An 18,951-nucleotide genomic window follows, 5' to 3' on the forward strand; every position below is an offset into this window, starting at 1 on the left:
GCTGGAGGATGAACGCTGACTGTTTTCCACTTGATAAAAGTTAACGTGAGGGTTCCCGATGGTTATGGCTTTTTTAAGGGGCTTGTTCAGATTAAATAGAACCAGATGCAAAGCATTAAAACATGTTAAAAACACAACAGCCTTAGTAAACACAGAGTAGTTCAGACCTGGCAGCAGGGTTCATACGTCACACTTAAAGAGCAGATGGGTCTAGGCTGCTGAGTGTTTCTTCTTCACTTACTATGTGTTTATACATCACTAATACAGATTGTGAATGAGATGTCATATATCTTATTGTTTGAACAGAGTGAGTAATTAGCAGACAGAGATGAGTTCAGTATGTCAGAATTTGGTAACTTCAGTGTGAGGAACAGAGAAATGCAACCATCCCCAGGCCTTAACTCAAGGTTAGAGAAATGGAAAACGAAGAGAAGAAAACTAAATGTCAGCTTGTAAATGGATAATTTAGCCTGACTGCAATCAGCTGTTCCCTCCAAACCTCACTGAGCTCAGCTGCTGAAGCTAATCAGTCACCTCAGAGGGCGACTCCAGGCACCAAACTTTGACTCTTGTTGTCTCAGCAGCTAGAAAGAATTATGCGACCAATTACAGAAACTCTGAGCAACAAATCAACAACTGTTCAATAATTTCAGTCTGCATATGGAGAGCAGCCTGTACATAATCTATATTAGTGTATTGGGTGTGGGTTGATGGGGGCATTTGGTGTGTTTTTGCTCTCTTCTTTCCACAAACACTCTTTCTTCCTCTTTACTGATATTTTCTGGATTTATCAGCTGCCCTGCACCTGAGAGGGTGATCGGAGAAGTCGGCCAAGTGTAGATGCCAGCGATCAAAGGCGCTCCCGCTGTGAACGTTTGTTGGAATGTGTGTTTAATAAGATGATGGCGGATGGAGCTCACTGCACAGCAGAGAAACTGTCTCAAACTGGGTAAAGACTTTCGAAAGATGCTATGATCAAAAGAAGATCCAACATGGAAGGCTGCACGGAGCATCTTTTGGACAGACATGAATACAGGTGTACATTTTGCCCTCTGGTGTGCCTTGAAATTATGCAAATTATTTCCCCTACACCTTCTTTACTACCATTGCAACAAGGCTGAGAAAAATTGGAAGATATCCAGTGTTCACAGGTAGAGCTTAAAGGTAATCTGTCATCGTTATCTGACAAAATCAGCAAGTCATCCACAAGCCACAGGATCCTGTATTTCAAATCCCAGAGCATCTTTCTGGATTTACTTACCCTGACATTGGTGGTCAAGTTAAGCAGTCACACAAAGCCAGTTACAAAGTCACTAAGTTAACTCAGGCTTACCCCATTTTCCTGGTGTTATACCTAAAACAACTATAAACTACCACAGTCAGAAGACTCTTGCTCCACCTACTGAGTACCCACCTAACCTAATGTGACCACATGGTGGCCCAACACAACCCAATTTACGACATCTACCAACACTTTACAACAACACAGTAGATTAACAAAGCCGGATAAATTTACGGACCATAATATATTATATTACAACATAAAAAAAACCCTTCAACACAGTCCATCATGGTGAAGAGAGAGCTGAGAGTAAAAGCGAAGCTCTCAATTTAACGGTTGATCTACGTCCCTACCCTCACCTATGGTCACGAGCTGTGGGTAGTGACCGAAAGAACGAGATTGCGGATACAAGCGGCAGAAATCAGCTTCCTCTGAAGAGTGGCTGGCCTCTCCCTTAGAGGATAAGGAGTTTGGCCATCCAGGAGGGGCTCAGAGTAGAGCGGCTGCTCCTCCACATTGAAAGGAGCCAGTTGAGGTGGTTTGATAAGGGCGTCTGACAAGGATGCCTCCTGGGTGAGGTGTTCTAGGCATGTCCCACTGCAAGAGGCCCCGGGCCAGAACCAGGACACGCTGGAGAGATTATATCTCTCGGCTGGCCTGGGAACGCCTTGGTGTTCCTGCGGACAAGCTGGAGGAGGTGGCTGGGGAGAGGGAGGTCTGGGCTTCTCTTCTTAGGTTGCTGCCCCCGCGACTCGGCCCCGGATACGCGGAAGAAGATGGATGGATGGATAAAATAATCCAGATCAAAAGTTACAAACAACATGAATTAAAGATCATAACAATGCATGCACTCATTTACTCACAGCCAGGCAGACCTTCAGTACAGTAAAGAAAAACACAACTGTTACACAAAACAAGAAAAACAAAGTAAAACATGAAGTAACCAAAAGAAAAATAACAGTTTTCTGAGACCAGAAAAGTGACGTGAAATGTAGCAACAAATGGAGCAAAAACACAGACAGCAGAAAAAAAACCTACAAATACAGAAAAACTACAAATACATGACGCACACCCACATCTGGTGTGATTTCCCGAGCTGTTCTGACATGGATGCAGTCATGCAGATCTTGTTCTGATGACATCACTGTCACAGGTGTAGGTGGTCACCTGCAGATGTTTAGACTGCAGGAAACATGTTACACACAGTTCTGTGGTGTGTAGCATTGTGTGTGTGTGTGTGTGTGAGCTGGATAAAGAATGAACAGAGGAAGAAGAGCCCTCGTGGCTGTTGTGACTCTGATCCGTGTGGGTGACTCAGCTCGCATCATGACATCTTCTGAGGTTCTCGGGCTCCAAACACGAGGAACGGTGTAGGTGCCGAGCAGGCGGTTGCTATGCAACAATTCATTGCCAGCAGCATCCAGGTTGGAACCGGGTGGAGAGCAGCAGTCAGGCGGAGGGGGTGGTGTGTTCTTTGAAAAGCCGGAGGAAAGCAGCGTTTCTGCAGCGAGCTGTCAGTAGATTTGATTATGTGGAAGCTTAATGGAGAGGATCGGGCCAGAGCAGCTGCAAACGGAGATACGGTGCAGATAAATCTGGAAGACCGGCATGGAGGATGTGTAAAAACAGGCAAAGTGGGGCCTGGATGAACAGAGTGACACTAATTTGAAGCTTGCGACAGGCTGATGTAAGACAGGTACAGTGAGAGGCAGCACAGTGTTTACGCTTTACAGTGAAGGGATGAAGATGCCGAGTCTGTAAATGGAAATATTTACCGATCAGCTCTTCTCGATATGAAGCCGACCTCACATCAGCTGTGACAGTCTGACCAATTAAACACAAGTGTTTTATGGTTACATCTTTTAAAAATCACCTTGTTCATTTAAACTCCTGTCACAGAACAAAAAGGAATTGCATCATGGGTAATGTAGGTAATGAATAAATAAAGTACTTCCTGTTCTGCTGCACTGATTGCGATCATCTTTGTTGAATCCAACATCGTCACAGGAGAATTATTTTAGCAGAAAGTGCAAAGACCCGGGCAGTCTGGAGTTTTTCTACATGGCAACTCTGCATTCACAATTTCCAGTTCTGGTGAGTAGAACTCTTCAAATTTCACTCAGTAAAACTGAAGCTCGGACTTCTTGGACGTTCTGTTGGTACAGTAACTTTACAGCAGTCTTATTATTGATCAGATGATGTCATTAAAAATGCTCCAGAAGACTCAAAGCATAAACATGGTCCTGAGGTCCAGGTCAGGTGAAGCTGAGCAGACAGCTCTCGCCTGTGTCACCATCCACCTGTCATTCAAATAGGCCACGCCCCTAGTAATGCAAAATTTAATCCTTAATACAATTCAAACGGGTGACTTATAAAAACATTGTCGTTGCTACAGTTGCTATGAGGGACGAAATGATCCACTGAAGGTGGACATTTTAACATGGGAGTCTGTGGGGACTGCCTCACCGCTGGAGCCTCTGGTGGACGTTGGAGGAACTGCAGCTTGTAAATACTGTGTTTGATAAATATTTTATTGTTTTACAGATATTCTCAGGCAGTCCTAACACTCCAGCTGCATTATGTCACGCTAAACTTAAAATGAGACGGCAATCTCCTGACAACAAGACAACACAGCGGTGGTTGCTCGGTGATTGGATTGAACTATTTGTTGCTTTTAGTGACTGATTGTTAGCGCTTTCTTGTGTTGATAAAGGTCCAGGTGACCACTTTTAATCTGAAGGTGATTTCCCAGATCACCTGGTGGGAGTCTCCAGAATTGACTATGTGCACGTTAGCATATGCTACTTCCGGTGCGGAAACTCCTGTGGGGAGCTTTGTTTCCGATGTCCTTGTCATGATCCTGGGTCTTTTGACCCAGCGTTTTAAGTTTGTTTATTTTGTTCATTAGGTTATCTAAGTTCATTTGGTTATTAGACTCCTTGTGTTTTCTTCCCCTGTATTTAAGTTTCCCCTCACCCTTCGTGTTTCATGCTGCGTGTCTTATGTTATCAAGTTTGTATTATCATGTCTGTCTCATGTTTCCTGTTTTATTTTGATGGAGTCGTGTGTTCTTTGTTCATTGTATTTAGTTTCACTTCCCTTGTCCCCTCATTAGGCTCATGTCAGTCAGCTGTTCCTCCATGTGTTCCCACTTCCCCTAATCACCTCCTGTGTATTTAAGTCCTCTGTTTTCAGTGTGTGATTGTCAGGTCGTCTGTTGTCCACGCCATGTTTCCCATGCTTCCAAGTTCCTTGTCTAGGTTTTTCTTATTGTTCGTTTAGATTTCCCAGTTTAGGTTTGTGTTAATTTTGCTTCAGTTTGCCTTGCCCTTTGTTTGTACCTTTTTACCAGCCATATTAAACGGCTCGCTTTTTGTTAACGTTCAAGTTTTGTTCCCTGTTCCTTGGAGTCTGCATTTTGGGTCCTTTTTTCAATTCATACAGTCTGCCCTCGCCAGACTGTGACAGAACGACCTGACCATGCTGGACCCAGCGGACATTTATTTCAGTAACTTTTTTGAATTCAAGATTCGTGTTACACAGCTTCGTGGACTTTGGATTATCTCCTGTGCAGGGAAGCAGGGGGAGGAGAAGGAGGCTATTCGGGCTCAGTTGACCCGGATAGCCATGGCTAACCCAGGTTTTATGGACTGCCTGCCTGCAGACTTAAAGAACTTTGCTACAGCCACGATCTCCTCTGCCTCACCATCATCGCCTGAGCAGCAGCTGCCCGGTGTGCAGGCTGAATCACCCCAGCCCTGCGGTGATGCAGCTCTTCCTTCACCGGCTACGGGAGTAAGAGTCGGCTTATTCAGTCTCTCACCTGTGTCCATGCCTGTGTCGCCACTGCAGCAGACAAGTGCTGCGTTTTCCTCACCTCAACCGGTGGCTGCTTCCACCGCTACATTCATCTCAGCCGTAGCGGCGCCGGCCTCCACAACCACGGCTTCCAGGAGGAGGCGGCGTCCAGGTCGTCACCACGGCTCACAGCAGCATGAGGTGGGTGATTATATTCTGAATCCACGCGTTTTTTCTAAGGACAATATTGGAACAAACACTGCCTTAAAGGTTCATGGGCATGTTTATGAAATGACTAAGACTGAAAAACCACCAGCCAAGTCTTCCACGGAATATCTTATCCCTCTGCACAATTACCTAGCATCCCTGTGTATTGATCATGCTACGAACTTTGCTTCCAAGAAGCCAAATTATAAGACTGTTTGCACTGGAAGTGCTAGCCATGAGGCTCAGCTAAGCCACTGTGGGACCGAGATCAAGGCCAGGTTGGAGCCAGGGGCTGAGTTGGAGTTTGTGCAGCCTTTTCCTGTGTCGGCTGGAGGGCCCGAGGAGCCCGTCCAGCCTCATGCCACGTCGGCTGGAGGGCCCGAGGAGCCCGTCCAGCCTCATGCCACGTCAGCTGGGGGTTCTAGTGAGCCCGTCCAGCCACCTTGTGCTTCACCACCTGCTGGCCCTGCCTCGCCTCAGCCAGAGGTCTCCGCACCTGCTGGCCCTGCCTCGCCTCAGCCAGAGGTCTCCGCACCTGCTGGCCCTGCCTCGCCTCAGCCAGAGGTCTCCGCACCTGCTGGCCCTGCCTCGCCTCAGCCAGAGGTCTCCGCACCTGCTGGCCCTGCCTCGCCTCAGCCAGAGGTCTCCGCACCTGCTGGCCCTGCCTCGCCTCAGCCAGAGGTCTCCGCACCTGCTGGCCCTGCCTCGCCTGGTCCTGTTGCGCCAGCTGGAGGTTCAGCCAAGCCCGTCCAGCATCCTTCCACGCCGTCGCCTGCAGCGCTGCCACCTGCGGCTTCCACGCCGTCGCCTGCAGCGCCATTATCTGGTCCTGCCTCGCCTGGTCCTGCCACGACCCAGCCAGAGGTCGACGCCACGCCTCTGCTCGTCTCACCTGCCAAGCTACGTCCAGCATGGCTGTTTCTGGGGCCTGTCAAAACAGCCTGTTCACGGAAACCCACTAAACCACCCGAGGGGTCTCGTCCACATCCACACTACCGTCGACCACCTGCCAAGCCACCCGACGGGTCTTGTCCACGTCGCCGCCGGCCACGAGCCAAGCCGCCCGAGTGTGGCCAGCCATACCTGCTTCGCCACTGCCACCTTCCTCGTGGCCGGCCCCCTGGACCTTTGAACTATGAACTGCTATGCTGTCGACCTCCAGGACGGCCACCTGAACTACTTCGCCACGAACTCCTTTTCTGCCGAGATCATGGTCGCCCTCCTGAAACAGGGTCTCGGACTCTTAAGCTCTTGTGTTTGGACTGAGTGCTTCAGCTTTGTTTTTTGTGGTTTTGTTTCAGGCCCTCCGTCCTGGACCCCCACCGCCCGCCCTGGGTGGGTTGTTTTGGTTTTGTTTCCTGTTTGTTTTCTTGTTGCTTCTTTTCTTTGTTCATGGTTTTGGGCGTCTGGAATCCGCCCTTGAAGGGGGGGCTCTGTCATGATCCTGGGTCTTTTGACCCAGCGTTTTAAGTTTGTTTATTTTGTTCATTAGGTTATCTAAGTTCATTTGGTTATTAGACTCCTTGTGTTTTCTTCCCCTGTATTTAAGTTTCCCCTCACCCTTCGTGTTTCATGCTACGTGTCTTATGTTATCAAGTTTGTATTATCATGTCTGTCTCATGTTTCCTGTTTTATTTTGATGGAGTCGTGTGTTCTTTGTTCATTGTATTTAGTTTCACTTCCCTTGTCCCCTCATTAGGCTCATGTCAGTCAGCTGTTCCTCCATGTGTTCCCACTTCCCCTAATCACCTCCTGTGTATTTAAGTCCTCTGTTTTCAGTGTGTGATTGTCAGGTCGTCTGTTGTCCACGCCATGTTTCCCATGCTTCCAAGTTCCTTGTCTAGGTTTTTCTTATTGTTCGTTTAGATTTCCCAGTTTAGGTTTGTGTTAATTTTGCTTCAGTTTGCCTTGCCCTTTGTTTGTACCTTTTTACCAGCCATATTAAACGGCTCGCTTTTTGTTAACATTCAAGTTTTGTTCCCTGTTCCTTGGAGTCTGCATTTTGGGTCCTTTTTTTCAATTCATACAGTCTGCCCTCGCCAGACTGTGACAGTCCTATTCACGCCCTGTTTACGGTCCAAAACAAGTTAAGCAAATGAATGAATCAAGCGGCGATTTACATTTCTATAGATGTCTTGGGCATTTACCCAATATATCTGTAAATGATGTTCATCGACTTGTCGATATTTTTCCCCCGCGCCTCAGAGCAAAAGAGAAAAGGGATTCAAATGTTATATTTCTCAGCTGTCCCTCGTTTATCGCGGGTGTTATGTTCTAAAAATAACCAGCGATAGGTGAAATCAAGTAGCCAATTTTATTTTTTGACGGTGCAAAACGTTTCGTGGACATACAGCACTGCACTCCAGAGTCACACTGCTAGCGATCGATGCAGCAATTCTGTACTGTACAGGAGAGACGTCACGGAGGAGATCGTCTGCAGCGATCAGGATGCAGGACACAATGTGATGTAAAAAAAACGTGCAAACTTGCACTAAAAAAATCTGTGAAACAGCGAGGTGAAAGGTGAACCGCGTTATTAGCGAGGGACCGCTGTAATTTTGAAGGTAAGTCACAACATACCCTTCGTAACTACTAATGTATAGAAACCCTTACCAGCAATCGTTCATTTTTTGTGTGGCTTTTTTCACGGTTTGTTAACATGCTGTGTAGGTGTGTACTTGACTAGCTGATATCAACATAACGGGGAAACATCTGGTTTGACTATTGTTCACCTGTAGTTTGAATGCTGAACATTTGCCTGTTTAAATCACAAGACCAGTCACTATACAGAGATGTGCTTCTGAATGTGGACGACGTGTCTTCTGCTGCAGTGATGCAGTTCTGCTTGTGTTGAGTGATGTAAACAACTGATCGATCTAAACTCTTTAAACGTCAAAATTGATCATTAGATTTTTTATGACACAACAGTGGTGAGTGTTCCCACCTTCTGCTCTTTGTAACTTAACGCGATCTTTCCGTTTTCGAGTTTTGGACATGATTTTGGAGTATATCTTCGCAGTAGCAATTGACCGCAAAGTTAAGCTACCGGAAATGTACAACCCCACATCCGGTCTCAAACCAGGAAGTTAGCATTTTCTCGTGCACAGGGTCAATAATCCTCCCCCCCCCAGAGCTTCCAGACCCTCTCAGACAGACTCAGGGATGTGAGACGGCCAGCATGTTACAACAAATTAAATCTGTAAAAGTCCCACATCTCTTTGCAAAAGTAGACTTGATTCAGCTTGTTGTGATGTTCTGTGTATGCAGATAGAAGAGGTTTGTCACAGTAAACTGAGACACTGGGATGCAGTGATTCCGTTTAGAAGCAGTCAGGCACACTTGGTTTGCTGCTGTGTGGATATTTTAGCACTCTGAGCTTCGGTGTGGACGTCCAGGCCTCCAAACCTGCTTTTGCTTCACCTGAAGCATCAGGAACCCTGCGCTCTCTGAGTTACAGTGTTCAAGCTTGGAGGGAGAAAAAAACGAAGATTGATGCGGCTCGTGCTGAAGTCACGGTCTAAATCAGAAATCCTCATCATATCCAGGCTGACGGAGGCTGCCTCGCCTCGCTTCTCTCCAGGGTTTAATTAGAGCCCCCGGGCTCGGTGTGAATAATGCAGCACCTGAGCGCACCTGAGTGGCCGAGCAGAACGAGGAGCCGCAGGAAGGCCAAGAGAGCACCACCTCCAGAAGGAGAGAGAGAGCGAGGGCAGTGAAAGGGTTTGAAAGAGTAACATCATAACATCTGAAGGTTTTCATGTCACTCTAATGATGTCCTGACAGAACCACGAGGGGCATCAGAAACATCTGTGTCACACCTGTCCATCACTACATCTGTGTTAGTGACACTGCTGGAAGAATCCAGATTGCTTTGATTATTGTTTCCTTCCATTTTGTTTGCACTAACACTGCAAGCATCAGACTAAATCATACTTATTACTTATGACCCCACAGTACCATATCACCCTATTAGAGCACTTTGCTGTCACACTGCAGGCCTACTTGTTGTTCCTAGAGTATTTAAAAGTAGAATGGGAGGCAGAGCCTTCAGCTTTCAGGCCCCTCTTCTGTGGAACCAGCTTCCAGTTTGGATTCAGGAGACAGACACTATCTCTACTTTTAAGATTAGGCTTCAAACTTTCCTTTTTGCTAAAGCATATAGTTAGGGCTGGACCAGGTGACCCTGAATCCTCCCTTAGTTATGCTGCAATAGGTGTAGGCTGCTGGGGGATTCCCATGATGCACTGGGTGTTTCTTCTTCACTCACTATGTCAGTGGTTCACAAACTTTTTTTGCTGGGCCCCCCTTTGTTTACAAGAAAAATGTTCGCGCCCCCCCTCCCCGCACGCGCGCGCGCACAAATCCTCCAACCACACACACCCATATTTTTCTCCATTGCGGTTTATTTCACACCTCAAACATTTACTAAAAATTAAGCAAATACAAGTAATCTGCAATAAATTACAGGTAGTAAGGAAATAAACTACTAACTCTTTTACGCTACGTCCACACCTACACGGGGATTTTTGGAAACGCAGCAGTTTCGTCCACGTAAACGGCGTCTCGAATCACCGAAAACGGAGATTTTTTAAAACCCCTTTTTTGCGTTTACGCGTGGACGAGGAATACAGAGTTCGTCGCGCGACGTCAAAGCTATGTGCCGTTTTTCACGTCATGCTGTGCGCCACGTTATTGTTTACATGAGATGAATTGCAGAATGGCAGATAGAGACACAATACTGTTAATCTGACTATCTGCAGGTTTTACACAGTTACATACACGCAGTTACTGTCCCTCCATTTACAAAGGCAGAGGCGTCACGGTGTGATTATTTTACGTGCAGTTGTTTTTTTCATGTGTAATAATATTCAACATTGCTGTCAATACAATTTTCAAAATGGATTCAAAAACATAAACAGCTGTGGGATCCTGTTTGTCCGTGATTTGAACAGCCCAGCGCTGCTCCCGACACAGGGAAATCCAATTCTGCAGGGAGACCTACCTCGGCACTTGTGCAGGTGAACCCAAAGGGAAGATTTGCTTCACCATATTTTCTAGTCTTTGGCTTAGAATGAAGTTGGTTTGGAAACATATTCAGCTATGCTTCATCTCCTGCTTTGCGTTTCTGTGGCCGCCCCGTGCTAGCAGTGTCCAAGCGTTTTGTTTCCCCCCCTCTTTCATGCCGCGCCCCCCCTGCAATGGCTCTGCACCCCCCCTAGGGGGCGGGCCCCACACTTTGGGAAGGTCTGCACTATGTGTTAACAGACCTCTCTGCATTGAATCATATCTGTTATTAATCTCTGTCTCTCTTCCACAGCATGTCTTTATCCTGTCTTCCTTCTCTCACCCCAACCAATCACAGCAGATGACCCCGCCCCTCCCTGAGCCTGGTTCTGCTGGAGGTTTCTTCCTGTTAAAAGGGAGTTTTTCCTTCCCACTGTCGCCAAAGTGCTTTCCCACATCTCATTGTTGGAGTTTCTCTTTTTTCTCTTTATTATCATAAGGTTCTTACTCTACAATATAAAGTACCTGGAGGCAACTGTTGTTGGGATTTTTTGCTGTATAAATAAAAGTGAACTGAGTTGAATGTAATTTGGTTGAACAGGAAATTCACATCATGGATCTGCAGTGGCCGTGTGATGATGTCATGTCAACATGGACCAAAACCTCTGAGGGATGTTTCCAGAAACTTTTTAAATTTGTGCCACAAATAATTAAAGCAGAAGAGATCTCAGACTCAGCTTCACTGTCATTCAGCCATTTGACATGATATGAATGAAAAACAGATTCTCTGTCCAGGACCTGGGTCTGAGCGACCCAGGGTCCATGAGCATTTATGACTCTTTTTATATGATATGTGTTTGTTTCTGCATTGTGCTGCTGTTCCTGTGTCTATGATGTTGGAGACCTCAGTTGGAGGTCTCCACACCTGCTCAACCGCCACCATCACTTCACCTACCTGTTGCTGCTGCATCACTGTCCAATCTACCCCCAGTGGCTGCTACACCACCATCATTTCCACTGCCTGCAGCTGCCACACCATCTTCACCATCGGTTCAACTGTTGGCAGCTGTGATGGACGCGCTCTGCCCGAGCAGGAGATCAGCGCGCCGGAGGGACCAGCACGGCCTGCACGTCACCGTCCAGCACGGCCTGCACGTCACAAACCACCTGCAGTGCTTCGCCATGGGCCATCGGAGCTCTTACGTGGCTGGACCTACTACAAGGCTGTCATCAGATCACTGGCCGGCCACCAGAACTGCTATGCCACCGCTGCCAGACCTGTGGCAGGCCACTCGAGCTGTTTTCCTGCCGTCACCGTCCATCGGGCCAGCTGCCAAAACTTTGGGATGCCACCGTCAGAACTGCGGTTGGTTTTTTCAGTTTTTTGGGGACTGTTTTGACACCGCTGCTGGACGTGCGGTCGGACTTTGAAACTGTTGGGATTAGGGGTTCTGTTTGCTAGAGGATTTTGTTTTTGCACGGAGAGTGCGGAGACTCGGGAGCAGAGTACAGACACTTGGAAGAAGGCACGACACGGGAGTCGTGGGAGCGCACTGGAGATTTGTTGTGTGTTACATTTACTTCACTGTAAATAAACGCACTGTTTACTGCACAGAGTCCAGCATTCAGGTCCTTTCTCCCGCATCCCCACGGTCTGCCACACAGACCGTGAGATCCTCAGGTCTCAGTATTGCAGAATGCTACCAAACAACGAGTAAAACATTACAAATAACTACAATTAATAGGACAAGAAATTCTCAAAAATAAGTACTAAAATATGCAAAAACATAAATAACAATCACAAATATATAATATTTATATAAATATAATGGTTCTTCTTTATTTTAATGACTATTTACAGATTTTCACTGGAGGCGTCAAAACTATGGATGAACACATGGAATTAAACCCTCGGCCTTCTCTCAGCGAGCTTCATGGTGTAATCATCTGACATGGTTTCACTTCACAGGTGTGTTAACTCCAAAGCTGGAATCCTGGAATTTCTTGCCTTCTGAATCTGGTTGGGACTAGAAGTCAGGTTGGTACACAGTAGGGCTTCACGATATTAGGAAAACCTGCGATGTGCGATAACTGTGATCAATATTGCGATAATGATATGACTTGCGATAAAATAAATAGCAAAACAAACAAAAAAAACCCTGAATACATAATTTCCGTTTTACTGCAACAGTTTTATTTAAAAAAGCTGCTGTATTAGCAGTGTAACAACAAAGTGCACTTTAACATTGAAACATTGCCCCCATAAAAAATTTTGGGTCTTCTTTAAGATCCTGAGAGAGAACAAAGGACGCGGCGACACTAAGCGACGGCCTCGAGGTAAGCGAGCCGGCATCAGGAACAGGCTACGGGCTCGCGCACACCGCGCACCCATGCCCAGTATCCTGCTAGCCAATGTTCAATCCATCGAGAACAAGCTTGATGACCTCACAGCCAGAATCAAGTTCCAGAGAGACATTCGGGACTGCAACCTCCTCTGCTTCACCGAGACTTGGCTGAACCCAGCGATACCAGACCACGCCGTGCAGCCGATGGGGTTCTTTTCGGTTTACCGCATGGACAGGACAATGGAGTCGGGGAAGAAAAGAGGTGGTGGAGTGTGTTTGATGGTGAACAACAGATGGTGCGACAGCACAAACATCTCCCCACTCACACGCTCTTGCTCGCCCAATCTGGAACTTTTGATCGTTAAATGTCGCCCTTTCTATCTCCCTCGGGAATTCACTGCGGTCATTGCCTGCACTGTTTACATTCCGCCTCACGCGGACTCGGACACTGCCGTATGTGAGCTACATGAGGCTCTCACACATCAACAAACACTTCACCAAGATGCCGCACTCATTGTTATGGGAGATTTTAACAGAGTGAATCTCAAACGGACATTTCACAACCTTCACCAGCACATCAACTGCCCCACCCGGGGCACTAGGACATTAGACCACTGCTACACCCCGTTCAAGAACTGTTACAAGGCTCAGCCCCTGCCGGCATTTGGAAAATCGGACCATGCCGCCATCTTCCTCATGCCTGCTTACAAACAAAGGCTAAAGCAGCAACCACCAATCAGGAGGGAGGTCGCTCGCTGGACGGACCAATCAGTGGCCGCGCTGCAGGACGCACTGGATGACGCAGACTGGGACATGTTTCGGCGCAGCTCTGATGACATCAACATGTTTACGGAAGCGGTTGTGGGATTTATCGGGAAACTAGCGGACGACACAGCAGAAAGAACTATCATCCGAACGTTTCCCAACCAGAGGCCGTGGGTGGATAAAAACATCCGCGACGCTCTGAGATCACGCACCGCTGCCTACAATGAAGGGCTCGTCTCCGGTAATATGGACCTATACAAGGCTGCGTCCTACAACGTGCGCAGCGCGGTCAGAAAGGCAAAGCGGAGCTACGGGGAAAAACTAGAGTCACAGCTACGACAGTGCGACTCTAGGAGCCTGTGGAAAGGACTGCGGACTATAACGGACTATAAACGACCAGCTTCTTCTGTGATGAATGCTGATGCTTCACTGGCTGATGAGCTGAACACGTTTTATGCTCGCTTCGACACCGCAGCAATTAAAACAACAAACGGCTGCGCGCGCTCGGAGTGCACCAGTGAAGAAAATGCATTCGTCATCACAGAGCATGCCGTGAGGAACACCTTCAGGAGGGTGAACACCAGGAAGGCAGCAGGACCAGATGCAATCCCTGGCCGGGTCCTTAGAGCCTGCGCTGACCAGCTAGCACCGGTGTTCACGGAGATCTTCAACCTCTCCCTGGCCCAAGCTGTGGTTCCCACGTGCTTCAAACAGTCCATTATTGTTCCTGTCCCAAAGAAACAACAGCCCGCTTGCCACAATGACTACCGTCCAGTAGCACTGACTTCAATTGTGATGAAGTGTTTTGAAAGACTGATGAGAGATCACATCACTTCTTCACTTCCTGCCACCATCGACTCGCTTCAGTTTGCTTACCGGACTAATCGTTCCACAGACGATGCCATATCTCACCTGCTCCACACATCCCTGAGTCACCTGGACACTGGCAGAGGGAATTATGTTAGGATGCTGTTCGTGGACTACAGTTCAGCATTCAACACAATAATTCCCTCTAAGCTTTTCACCAAGTTGACGGATCTAGGACTCAGCTCATCACTGTGTCAGTGGATCCTCAACTTCCTCACAGACAGACCCCAATCAGTGAGGGTGGGAAAACAAGTCTCCCCCTCCATCTCACTCAGCACTGGAGCGCCTCAGGGCTGTGTTTTAAGCCCCCTGGTGTACTCACTGTACACTTATGACTGTGTAGCCACATCAGACACCACCTCCATTGTCAAGTTTGCTGACGACACTGCTGTTGTGGGCCTGATCTCCGACAACATCGAGACGGCCTACCTGGAGGAGATTAGGAACCTGGAGACCTGGTGCCAGGAGAATAACCTCCTCCTAAACATCAGCAAGACTAAGGAGCTGATCGTGGACTTCACTACAAAGCAGGCGAGGAATTACAAACCCCTCATCATCAGTGGCACGCCAGTGGAGAGAGTGGACAGTTTCCGATACCTGGGTGTCCACATCACTCAGGACCTGTCATGGTCCTGCCACATCAACACCCTGGTTAAGAAAGCCCGTCAGCGTCTCTTCTTCCTCAGAAGACTTAGAGACTTCCATCTGCCACTGAAGGTGCTCAAGAACTTTTACTCCTGCACCATCGAGAGCATCCTGACGGCAAACATCTGCACCTGGTTTGGGAACAGCACCAAGCAGGACAGACGAGATCTGCAAAGAGTGGTGCGCTCAGCCGGACGCATCATTCAATCAGAGCTCCCTGACCTGCTGTCCATCTACACCAAGCGGTGCAAGTCCAAAGCTAGGAAGATTATGATGGACCTCTCCCATCCCAACAATGGACTCTTCTCACTGTTGAGGTCTGGGAAGCGCTTCCGCTCCCTTAAGGCCAAAACAGAGAGAATGAGGAGGAGCTTCTTCGCCCAGGCTATTCGGGCCCTGAACCAGGTGTAGGACTGGACTCTCCCACACACGTCACTATAAGACTGGACTCTCACACACATCACCACATGCACCACCACACATTTCCTATAATCCTATAATTCCTATAATTTATAATCTTTATAATCTCTTCTGCTATTTGCACATTCTTTACTGTAAATTCCTAAGTTAATTTGTAAATTTTGTATTAACCTGTAAATTGTAAATATCGTAAAACTTTTTCTTCTGTCATTTAATGGTCGGGCATTGTACAGCTACAAGCATTTCACCCCCATGTCATACTGTGTATGGTTGTGTGTGTGTGACAAATAAAATTTGAATTTGAATTTGAATTTGAATTTGAAGATCCCAGCTGGCTAGCACCTCACGTAATACACGGGCTATATTTTCACTAGTGTGAGAGTCTGGAAAACACACAGTCTCTAGACACCGTGTTTTCAGTTCAAAGTCTTCGGTGAGGAAGTGCACTGTGAAACTCATATATGGCTCCGTTGTACGACTTGACCATAGGTCTGTAGCGCTTGCGTAGTTTTCAGCTTGGCTCAGTTCAAACGTGACGGTCTTCCGGCATGTTTCGTACATTTGTGGAATGGCGACATGGGAAAAGTAGTTTCGTGAGGGGATGCGGTATCTCCGGTCCACTTTATGTATCAGACTGGTGAAGCCCTCTCTGCTAACTGTATTTATAGGCATCATGTCTTTGTCAAAAAATGTGTAATGGCCTCTGTTATTTCTTTGTAGCGCTTCGACGTTTTCTCATAAGGAGTTGCACTTGAAAAACTCTGATACAGAGACGGCTGTTGGACTGCTGCGCTCTTTGTCTTAACATTAGCAACCTTTGTTTGGCTAGCCCTGTCTTTCTGGAACTCTTCAAACTGTTCTCTGTGGTTGTATTGAAGATGATGGTGGAGATTAGTCGTGTTTCCTCTGGTGGTTGCCACAAGTGTTCGGCAAGTGTTGCAGAGCACCTGTGTTTGGAGAACGTCGTCTTTACCAAATCCAAAGTACCTCCAAATAAGCGAGGTACTATTTTTTTTTAGCCACGAGTTCATAGTCAGTAGCGTTCTCGTCATGCGTCTCGCTCTCAGCCATTACAACTGACTCATTGCTGCAGCGTTGTTCGCTCCCCACCTACGTAGGAGGCGGGCCTCTAATCCATTTGATTGGTTAATGCCGTGAAGGGCTCTATTCGACTGGTCTAATGTGTAAAGGGGGTTCTTTGATTGGCAAATTCTTTAAAGCATGTGTGTAAACATTTTAAGGTACCCAATTATCGCAGTTTACGCCGTCTTTTGCAATGGGCCCATCGCACAGGCTGATATTGCGATGACAATAAATTTTCGATTTATTGTGCAGGCATAGTACACAGCTGACAGCTCTATTTGACAACTGTTAGAATTCATATTATGGCAAGAACCAATCAGCGAAGGAAACAACAGTCTGTCATTACTTTAAGAACTGAAGGTCAGTCAGTCCAGGAAATTGCAAAAACTTCACAAAAACCATAAAGCGCTACGAAGAAACTGGCTCACACGAGGACCGCCCCAGGAAAGCAAGACCCAGAGTCCTCTCTGCTGCTGAGGATACATTCATCCACCAGCCTCAGAAATCACAAGTCAACAGCTACTCAGATTAGAGCCCAGATAAATGCCACATAGAGCTCCAGTAACAGACACATCTCTACATCAGCTGTTCAGAGGAGACTGTGTGACTCAGGCCTTTATGGTCAAATAGCAAGCAGAGGAGATTAGTTTGGGCCAAGAAACACAAGGAATGGACATTAGACCATCTGTGCTTTGGTGTGATGAGTCCAAATTTGAGATCTTTGGTTCCACAAAGGTGAACGATGGTCTCTACATGCATGGTTCCCACCATGAAGCATGGAGAAGGAGTGTCTGGTAGTGTGTGCGCCAGTGAACATGAACTTCTAAAACTCAAAATATTTTTTATATACTGGTTCAAAGTGTACTTTGGTTTTTATGCTGGACTAAAAAACTGCAGTCACAAAGACTGACTGTGAGCACTTTTCGGTGATTACAGAGTCATAATAACATATATGAGATTATCACCATGGCATGACATCACATCACGTATGTATTTGCAATATTAAAAAAAAACAGCTGACAGTGTGTTTTCATATTTTCATTCTGTGCTTAAAGGGAGAAAGGTTTATAATTTATGCAGTATTGCTGTCATTGCTTTTATCTATAGTTTGTTTTTGTTTTTTTTGTTTTTTTGAGAATAACAGCACCAAACCTGAGAGTGAATCAGACTGCAGGATGAACACTGAGCTGTTTGTGCCCCCCAGTGGTCTTTGACCACAACGTGCTTCCAGTGAATTCCCGAATCCAAGCTGGATGATGAGCTGTGTGTCATCAGCAACCACTCCACCTTAAAACTGACTTCACGTATAAAACTTGGGTCATTTATTTAAGAATTTGCACCATATCCAGCCTTCTTGTGCCCCCCTGTACAGAAACTCAAATGTTATTTTCAGACTTTTATTTTAGGGAACCTTACACCTGTACACATGGTACACATTCACAAATAACGTTTCCTTTAAAAATTTGTAATAGAGGGGAGGAAACTTATGCTAATGTAATGTTAATACAGGGAGTGCAGAATTATTAGGCAAGTTGTATTTTTGAGGAATAATTTTATTATTGAACAACAACCATGTTCTCAATGAACCCAAAAAACTCATTAATATCAAAGCTGAATGTTTTTGGAAGTAGTTTTTAGTTTGTTTTTAGTTTTAGCTATTTTAGGGGGATATCTGTGTGTGCAGGTGACTATTACTGTGCATAATTATTAGGCACCTTTCTTTGCAAGGACACTCAAAAGCCTGCCATCCATGGATTCTGTCAGTGTTTTGATCTGTTCACCATCAACATTGCGTGCAGCAGCAACCACAGCCTCCCAGACACTGTTCAGAGAGGTGTACTGTTTTCCCTCCTTGTAAATCTCACATTTGATGATGGACCACAGGTTCTCAATGGGGTTCAGATCAGGTGAACAAGGAGGCCATGTCATTAGTTTTTCTTCTTTTATACCCTTTCTTGCCAGCCACGCTGTGGAGTACTTGGACGCGTGTGATGGAGCATTGTCCTGCATGAAAATCATGTTTTTCTTGAAGGATGCAGACTTCTTCCTGTACCACTGCTTGAAGAAGGTGTCTTCCAGAAACTGGCAGTAGGACTGGGAGTTGAGCTTGACTCCATCCTCAACCCAAAAAGGCCCCACAAGCTCATCTTTGATGATACCAGCCCAAACCAGTACTCCACCTCCACCTTGCTGGCGTCTGAGTCGGACTGGAGCTCTCTGCCCTTTACCAATCCAGCCACGGGCCCATCCATCTGGCCCATCAAGACTCACTCTCATTTCATCAGTCCATAAAACCTTAGAAAAATCAGTCTTGAGATATTTCTTGGCCCAGTCTTGACGTTTCAGCTTGTGTGTCTTGTTCAGTGGTGGTCGTCTTTCAGCCTTTCTTACCTTGGCCATGTCTCTGAGTATTGCACACCTTGTGCTTTTGGGCACTCCAGTGATGTTGCAGCTCTGAAATATGGCCAAACTGGTGGCAAGTGGCATCTTGGCAGCTGCACGCTTGACTTTTCTCAGTTCATGGGCAGTTATTTT

At 46.7% G+C, this 18,951-nt stretch overlaps 1 protein-coding gene across 2 annotated transcripts; it reads left to right on the forward strand.

Moving 5' to 3' along the window:
* The first annotated feature begins 2,555 nt into the window (after positions 1-2,555).
* Positions 2,556-18,245, forward strand: LOC146370089 (uncharacterized). 2 transcript variants are annotated; one of them, XM_084909556.1, is made up of 2 exons: positions 2,556-3,376; positions 7,698-18,245. In XM_084909556.1, the coding sequence occupies exon 2, from the start codon at positions 12,682-12,684 to the stop codon at positions 15,322-15,324; it is 2,643 nt and encodes an 880-aa protein (XP_084765682.1). In that variant the 5' UTR covers positions 2,556-3,376; positions 7,698-12,681; the 3' UTR covers positions 15,325-18,245. The 2 variants fall into 2 exon arrangements, with proteins under 2 accessions (XP_084765682.1, XP_084765683.1); XM_084909557.1 differs by having other exon boundaries at positions 10,893-18,245.
* Positions 18,246-18,951: the final 706 nt, after the last annotated feature.

Source organism: Perissodus microlepis, chromosome 17, assembly GCF_051167445.1.
Source record: "Perissodus microlepis isolate ML-2025 ecotype Zambia chromosome 17, ASM5116744v1, whole genome shotgun sequence".
Classification (NCBI taxonomy): Eukaryota; Metazoa; Chordata; class Actinopteri; order Cichliformes; family Cichlidae; genus Perissodus; species Perissodus microlepis.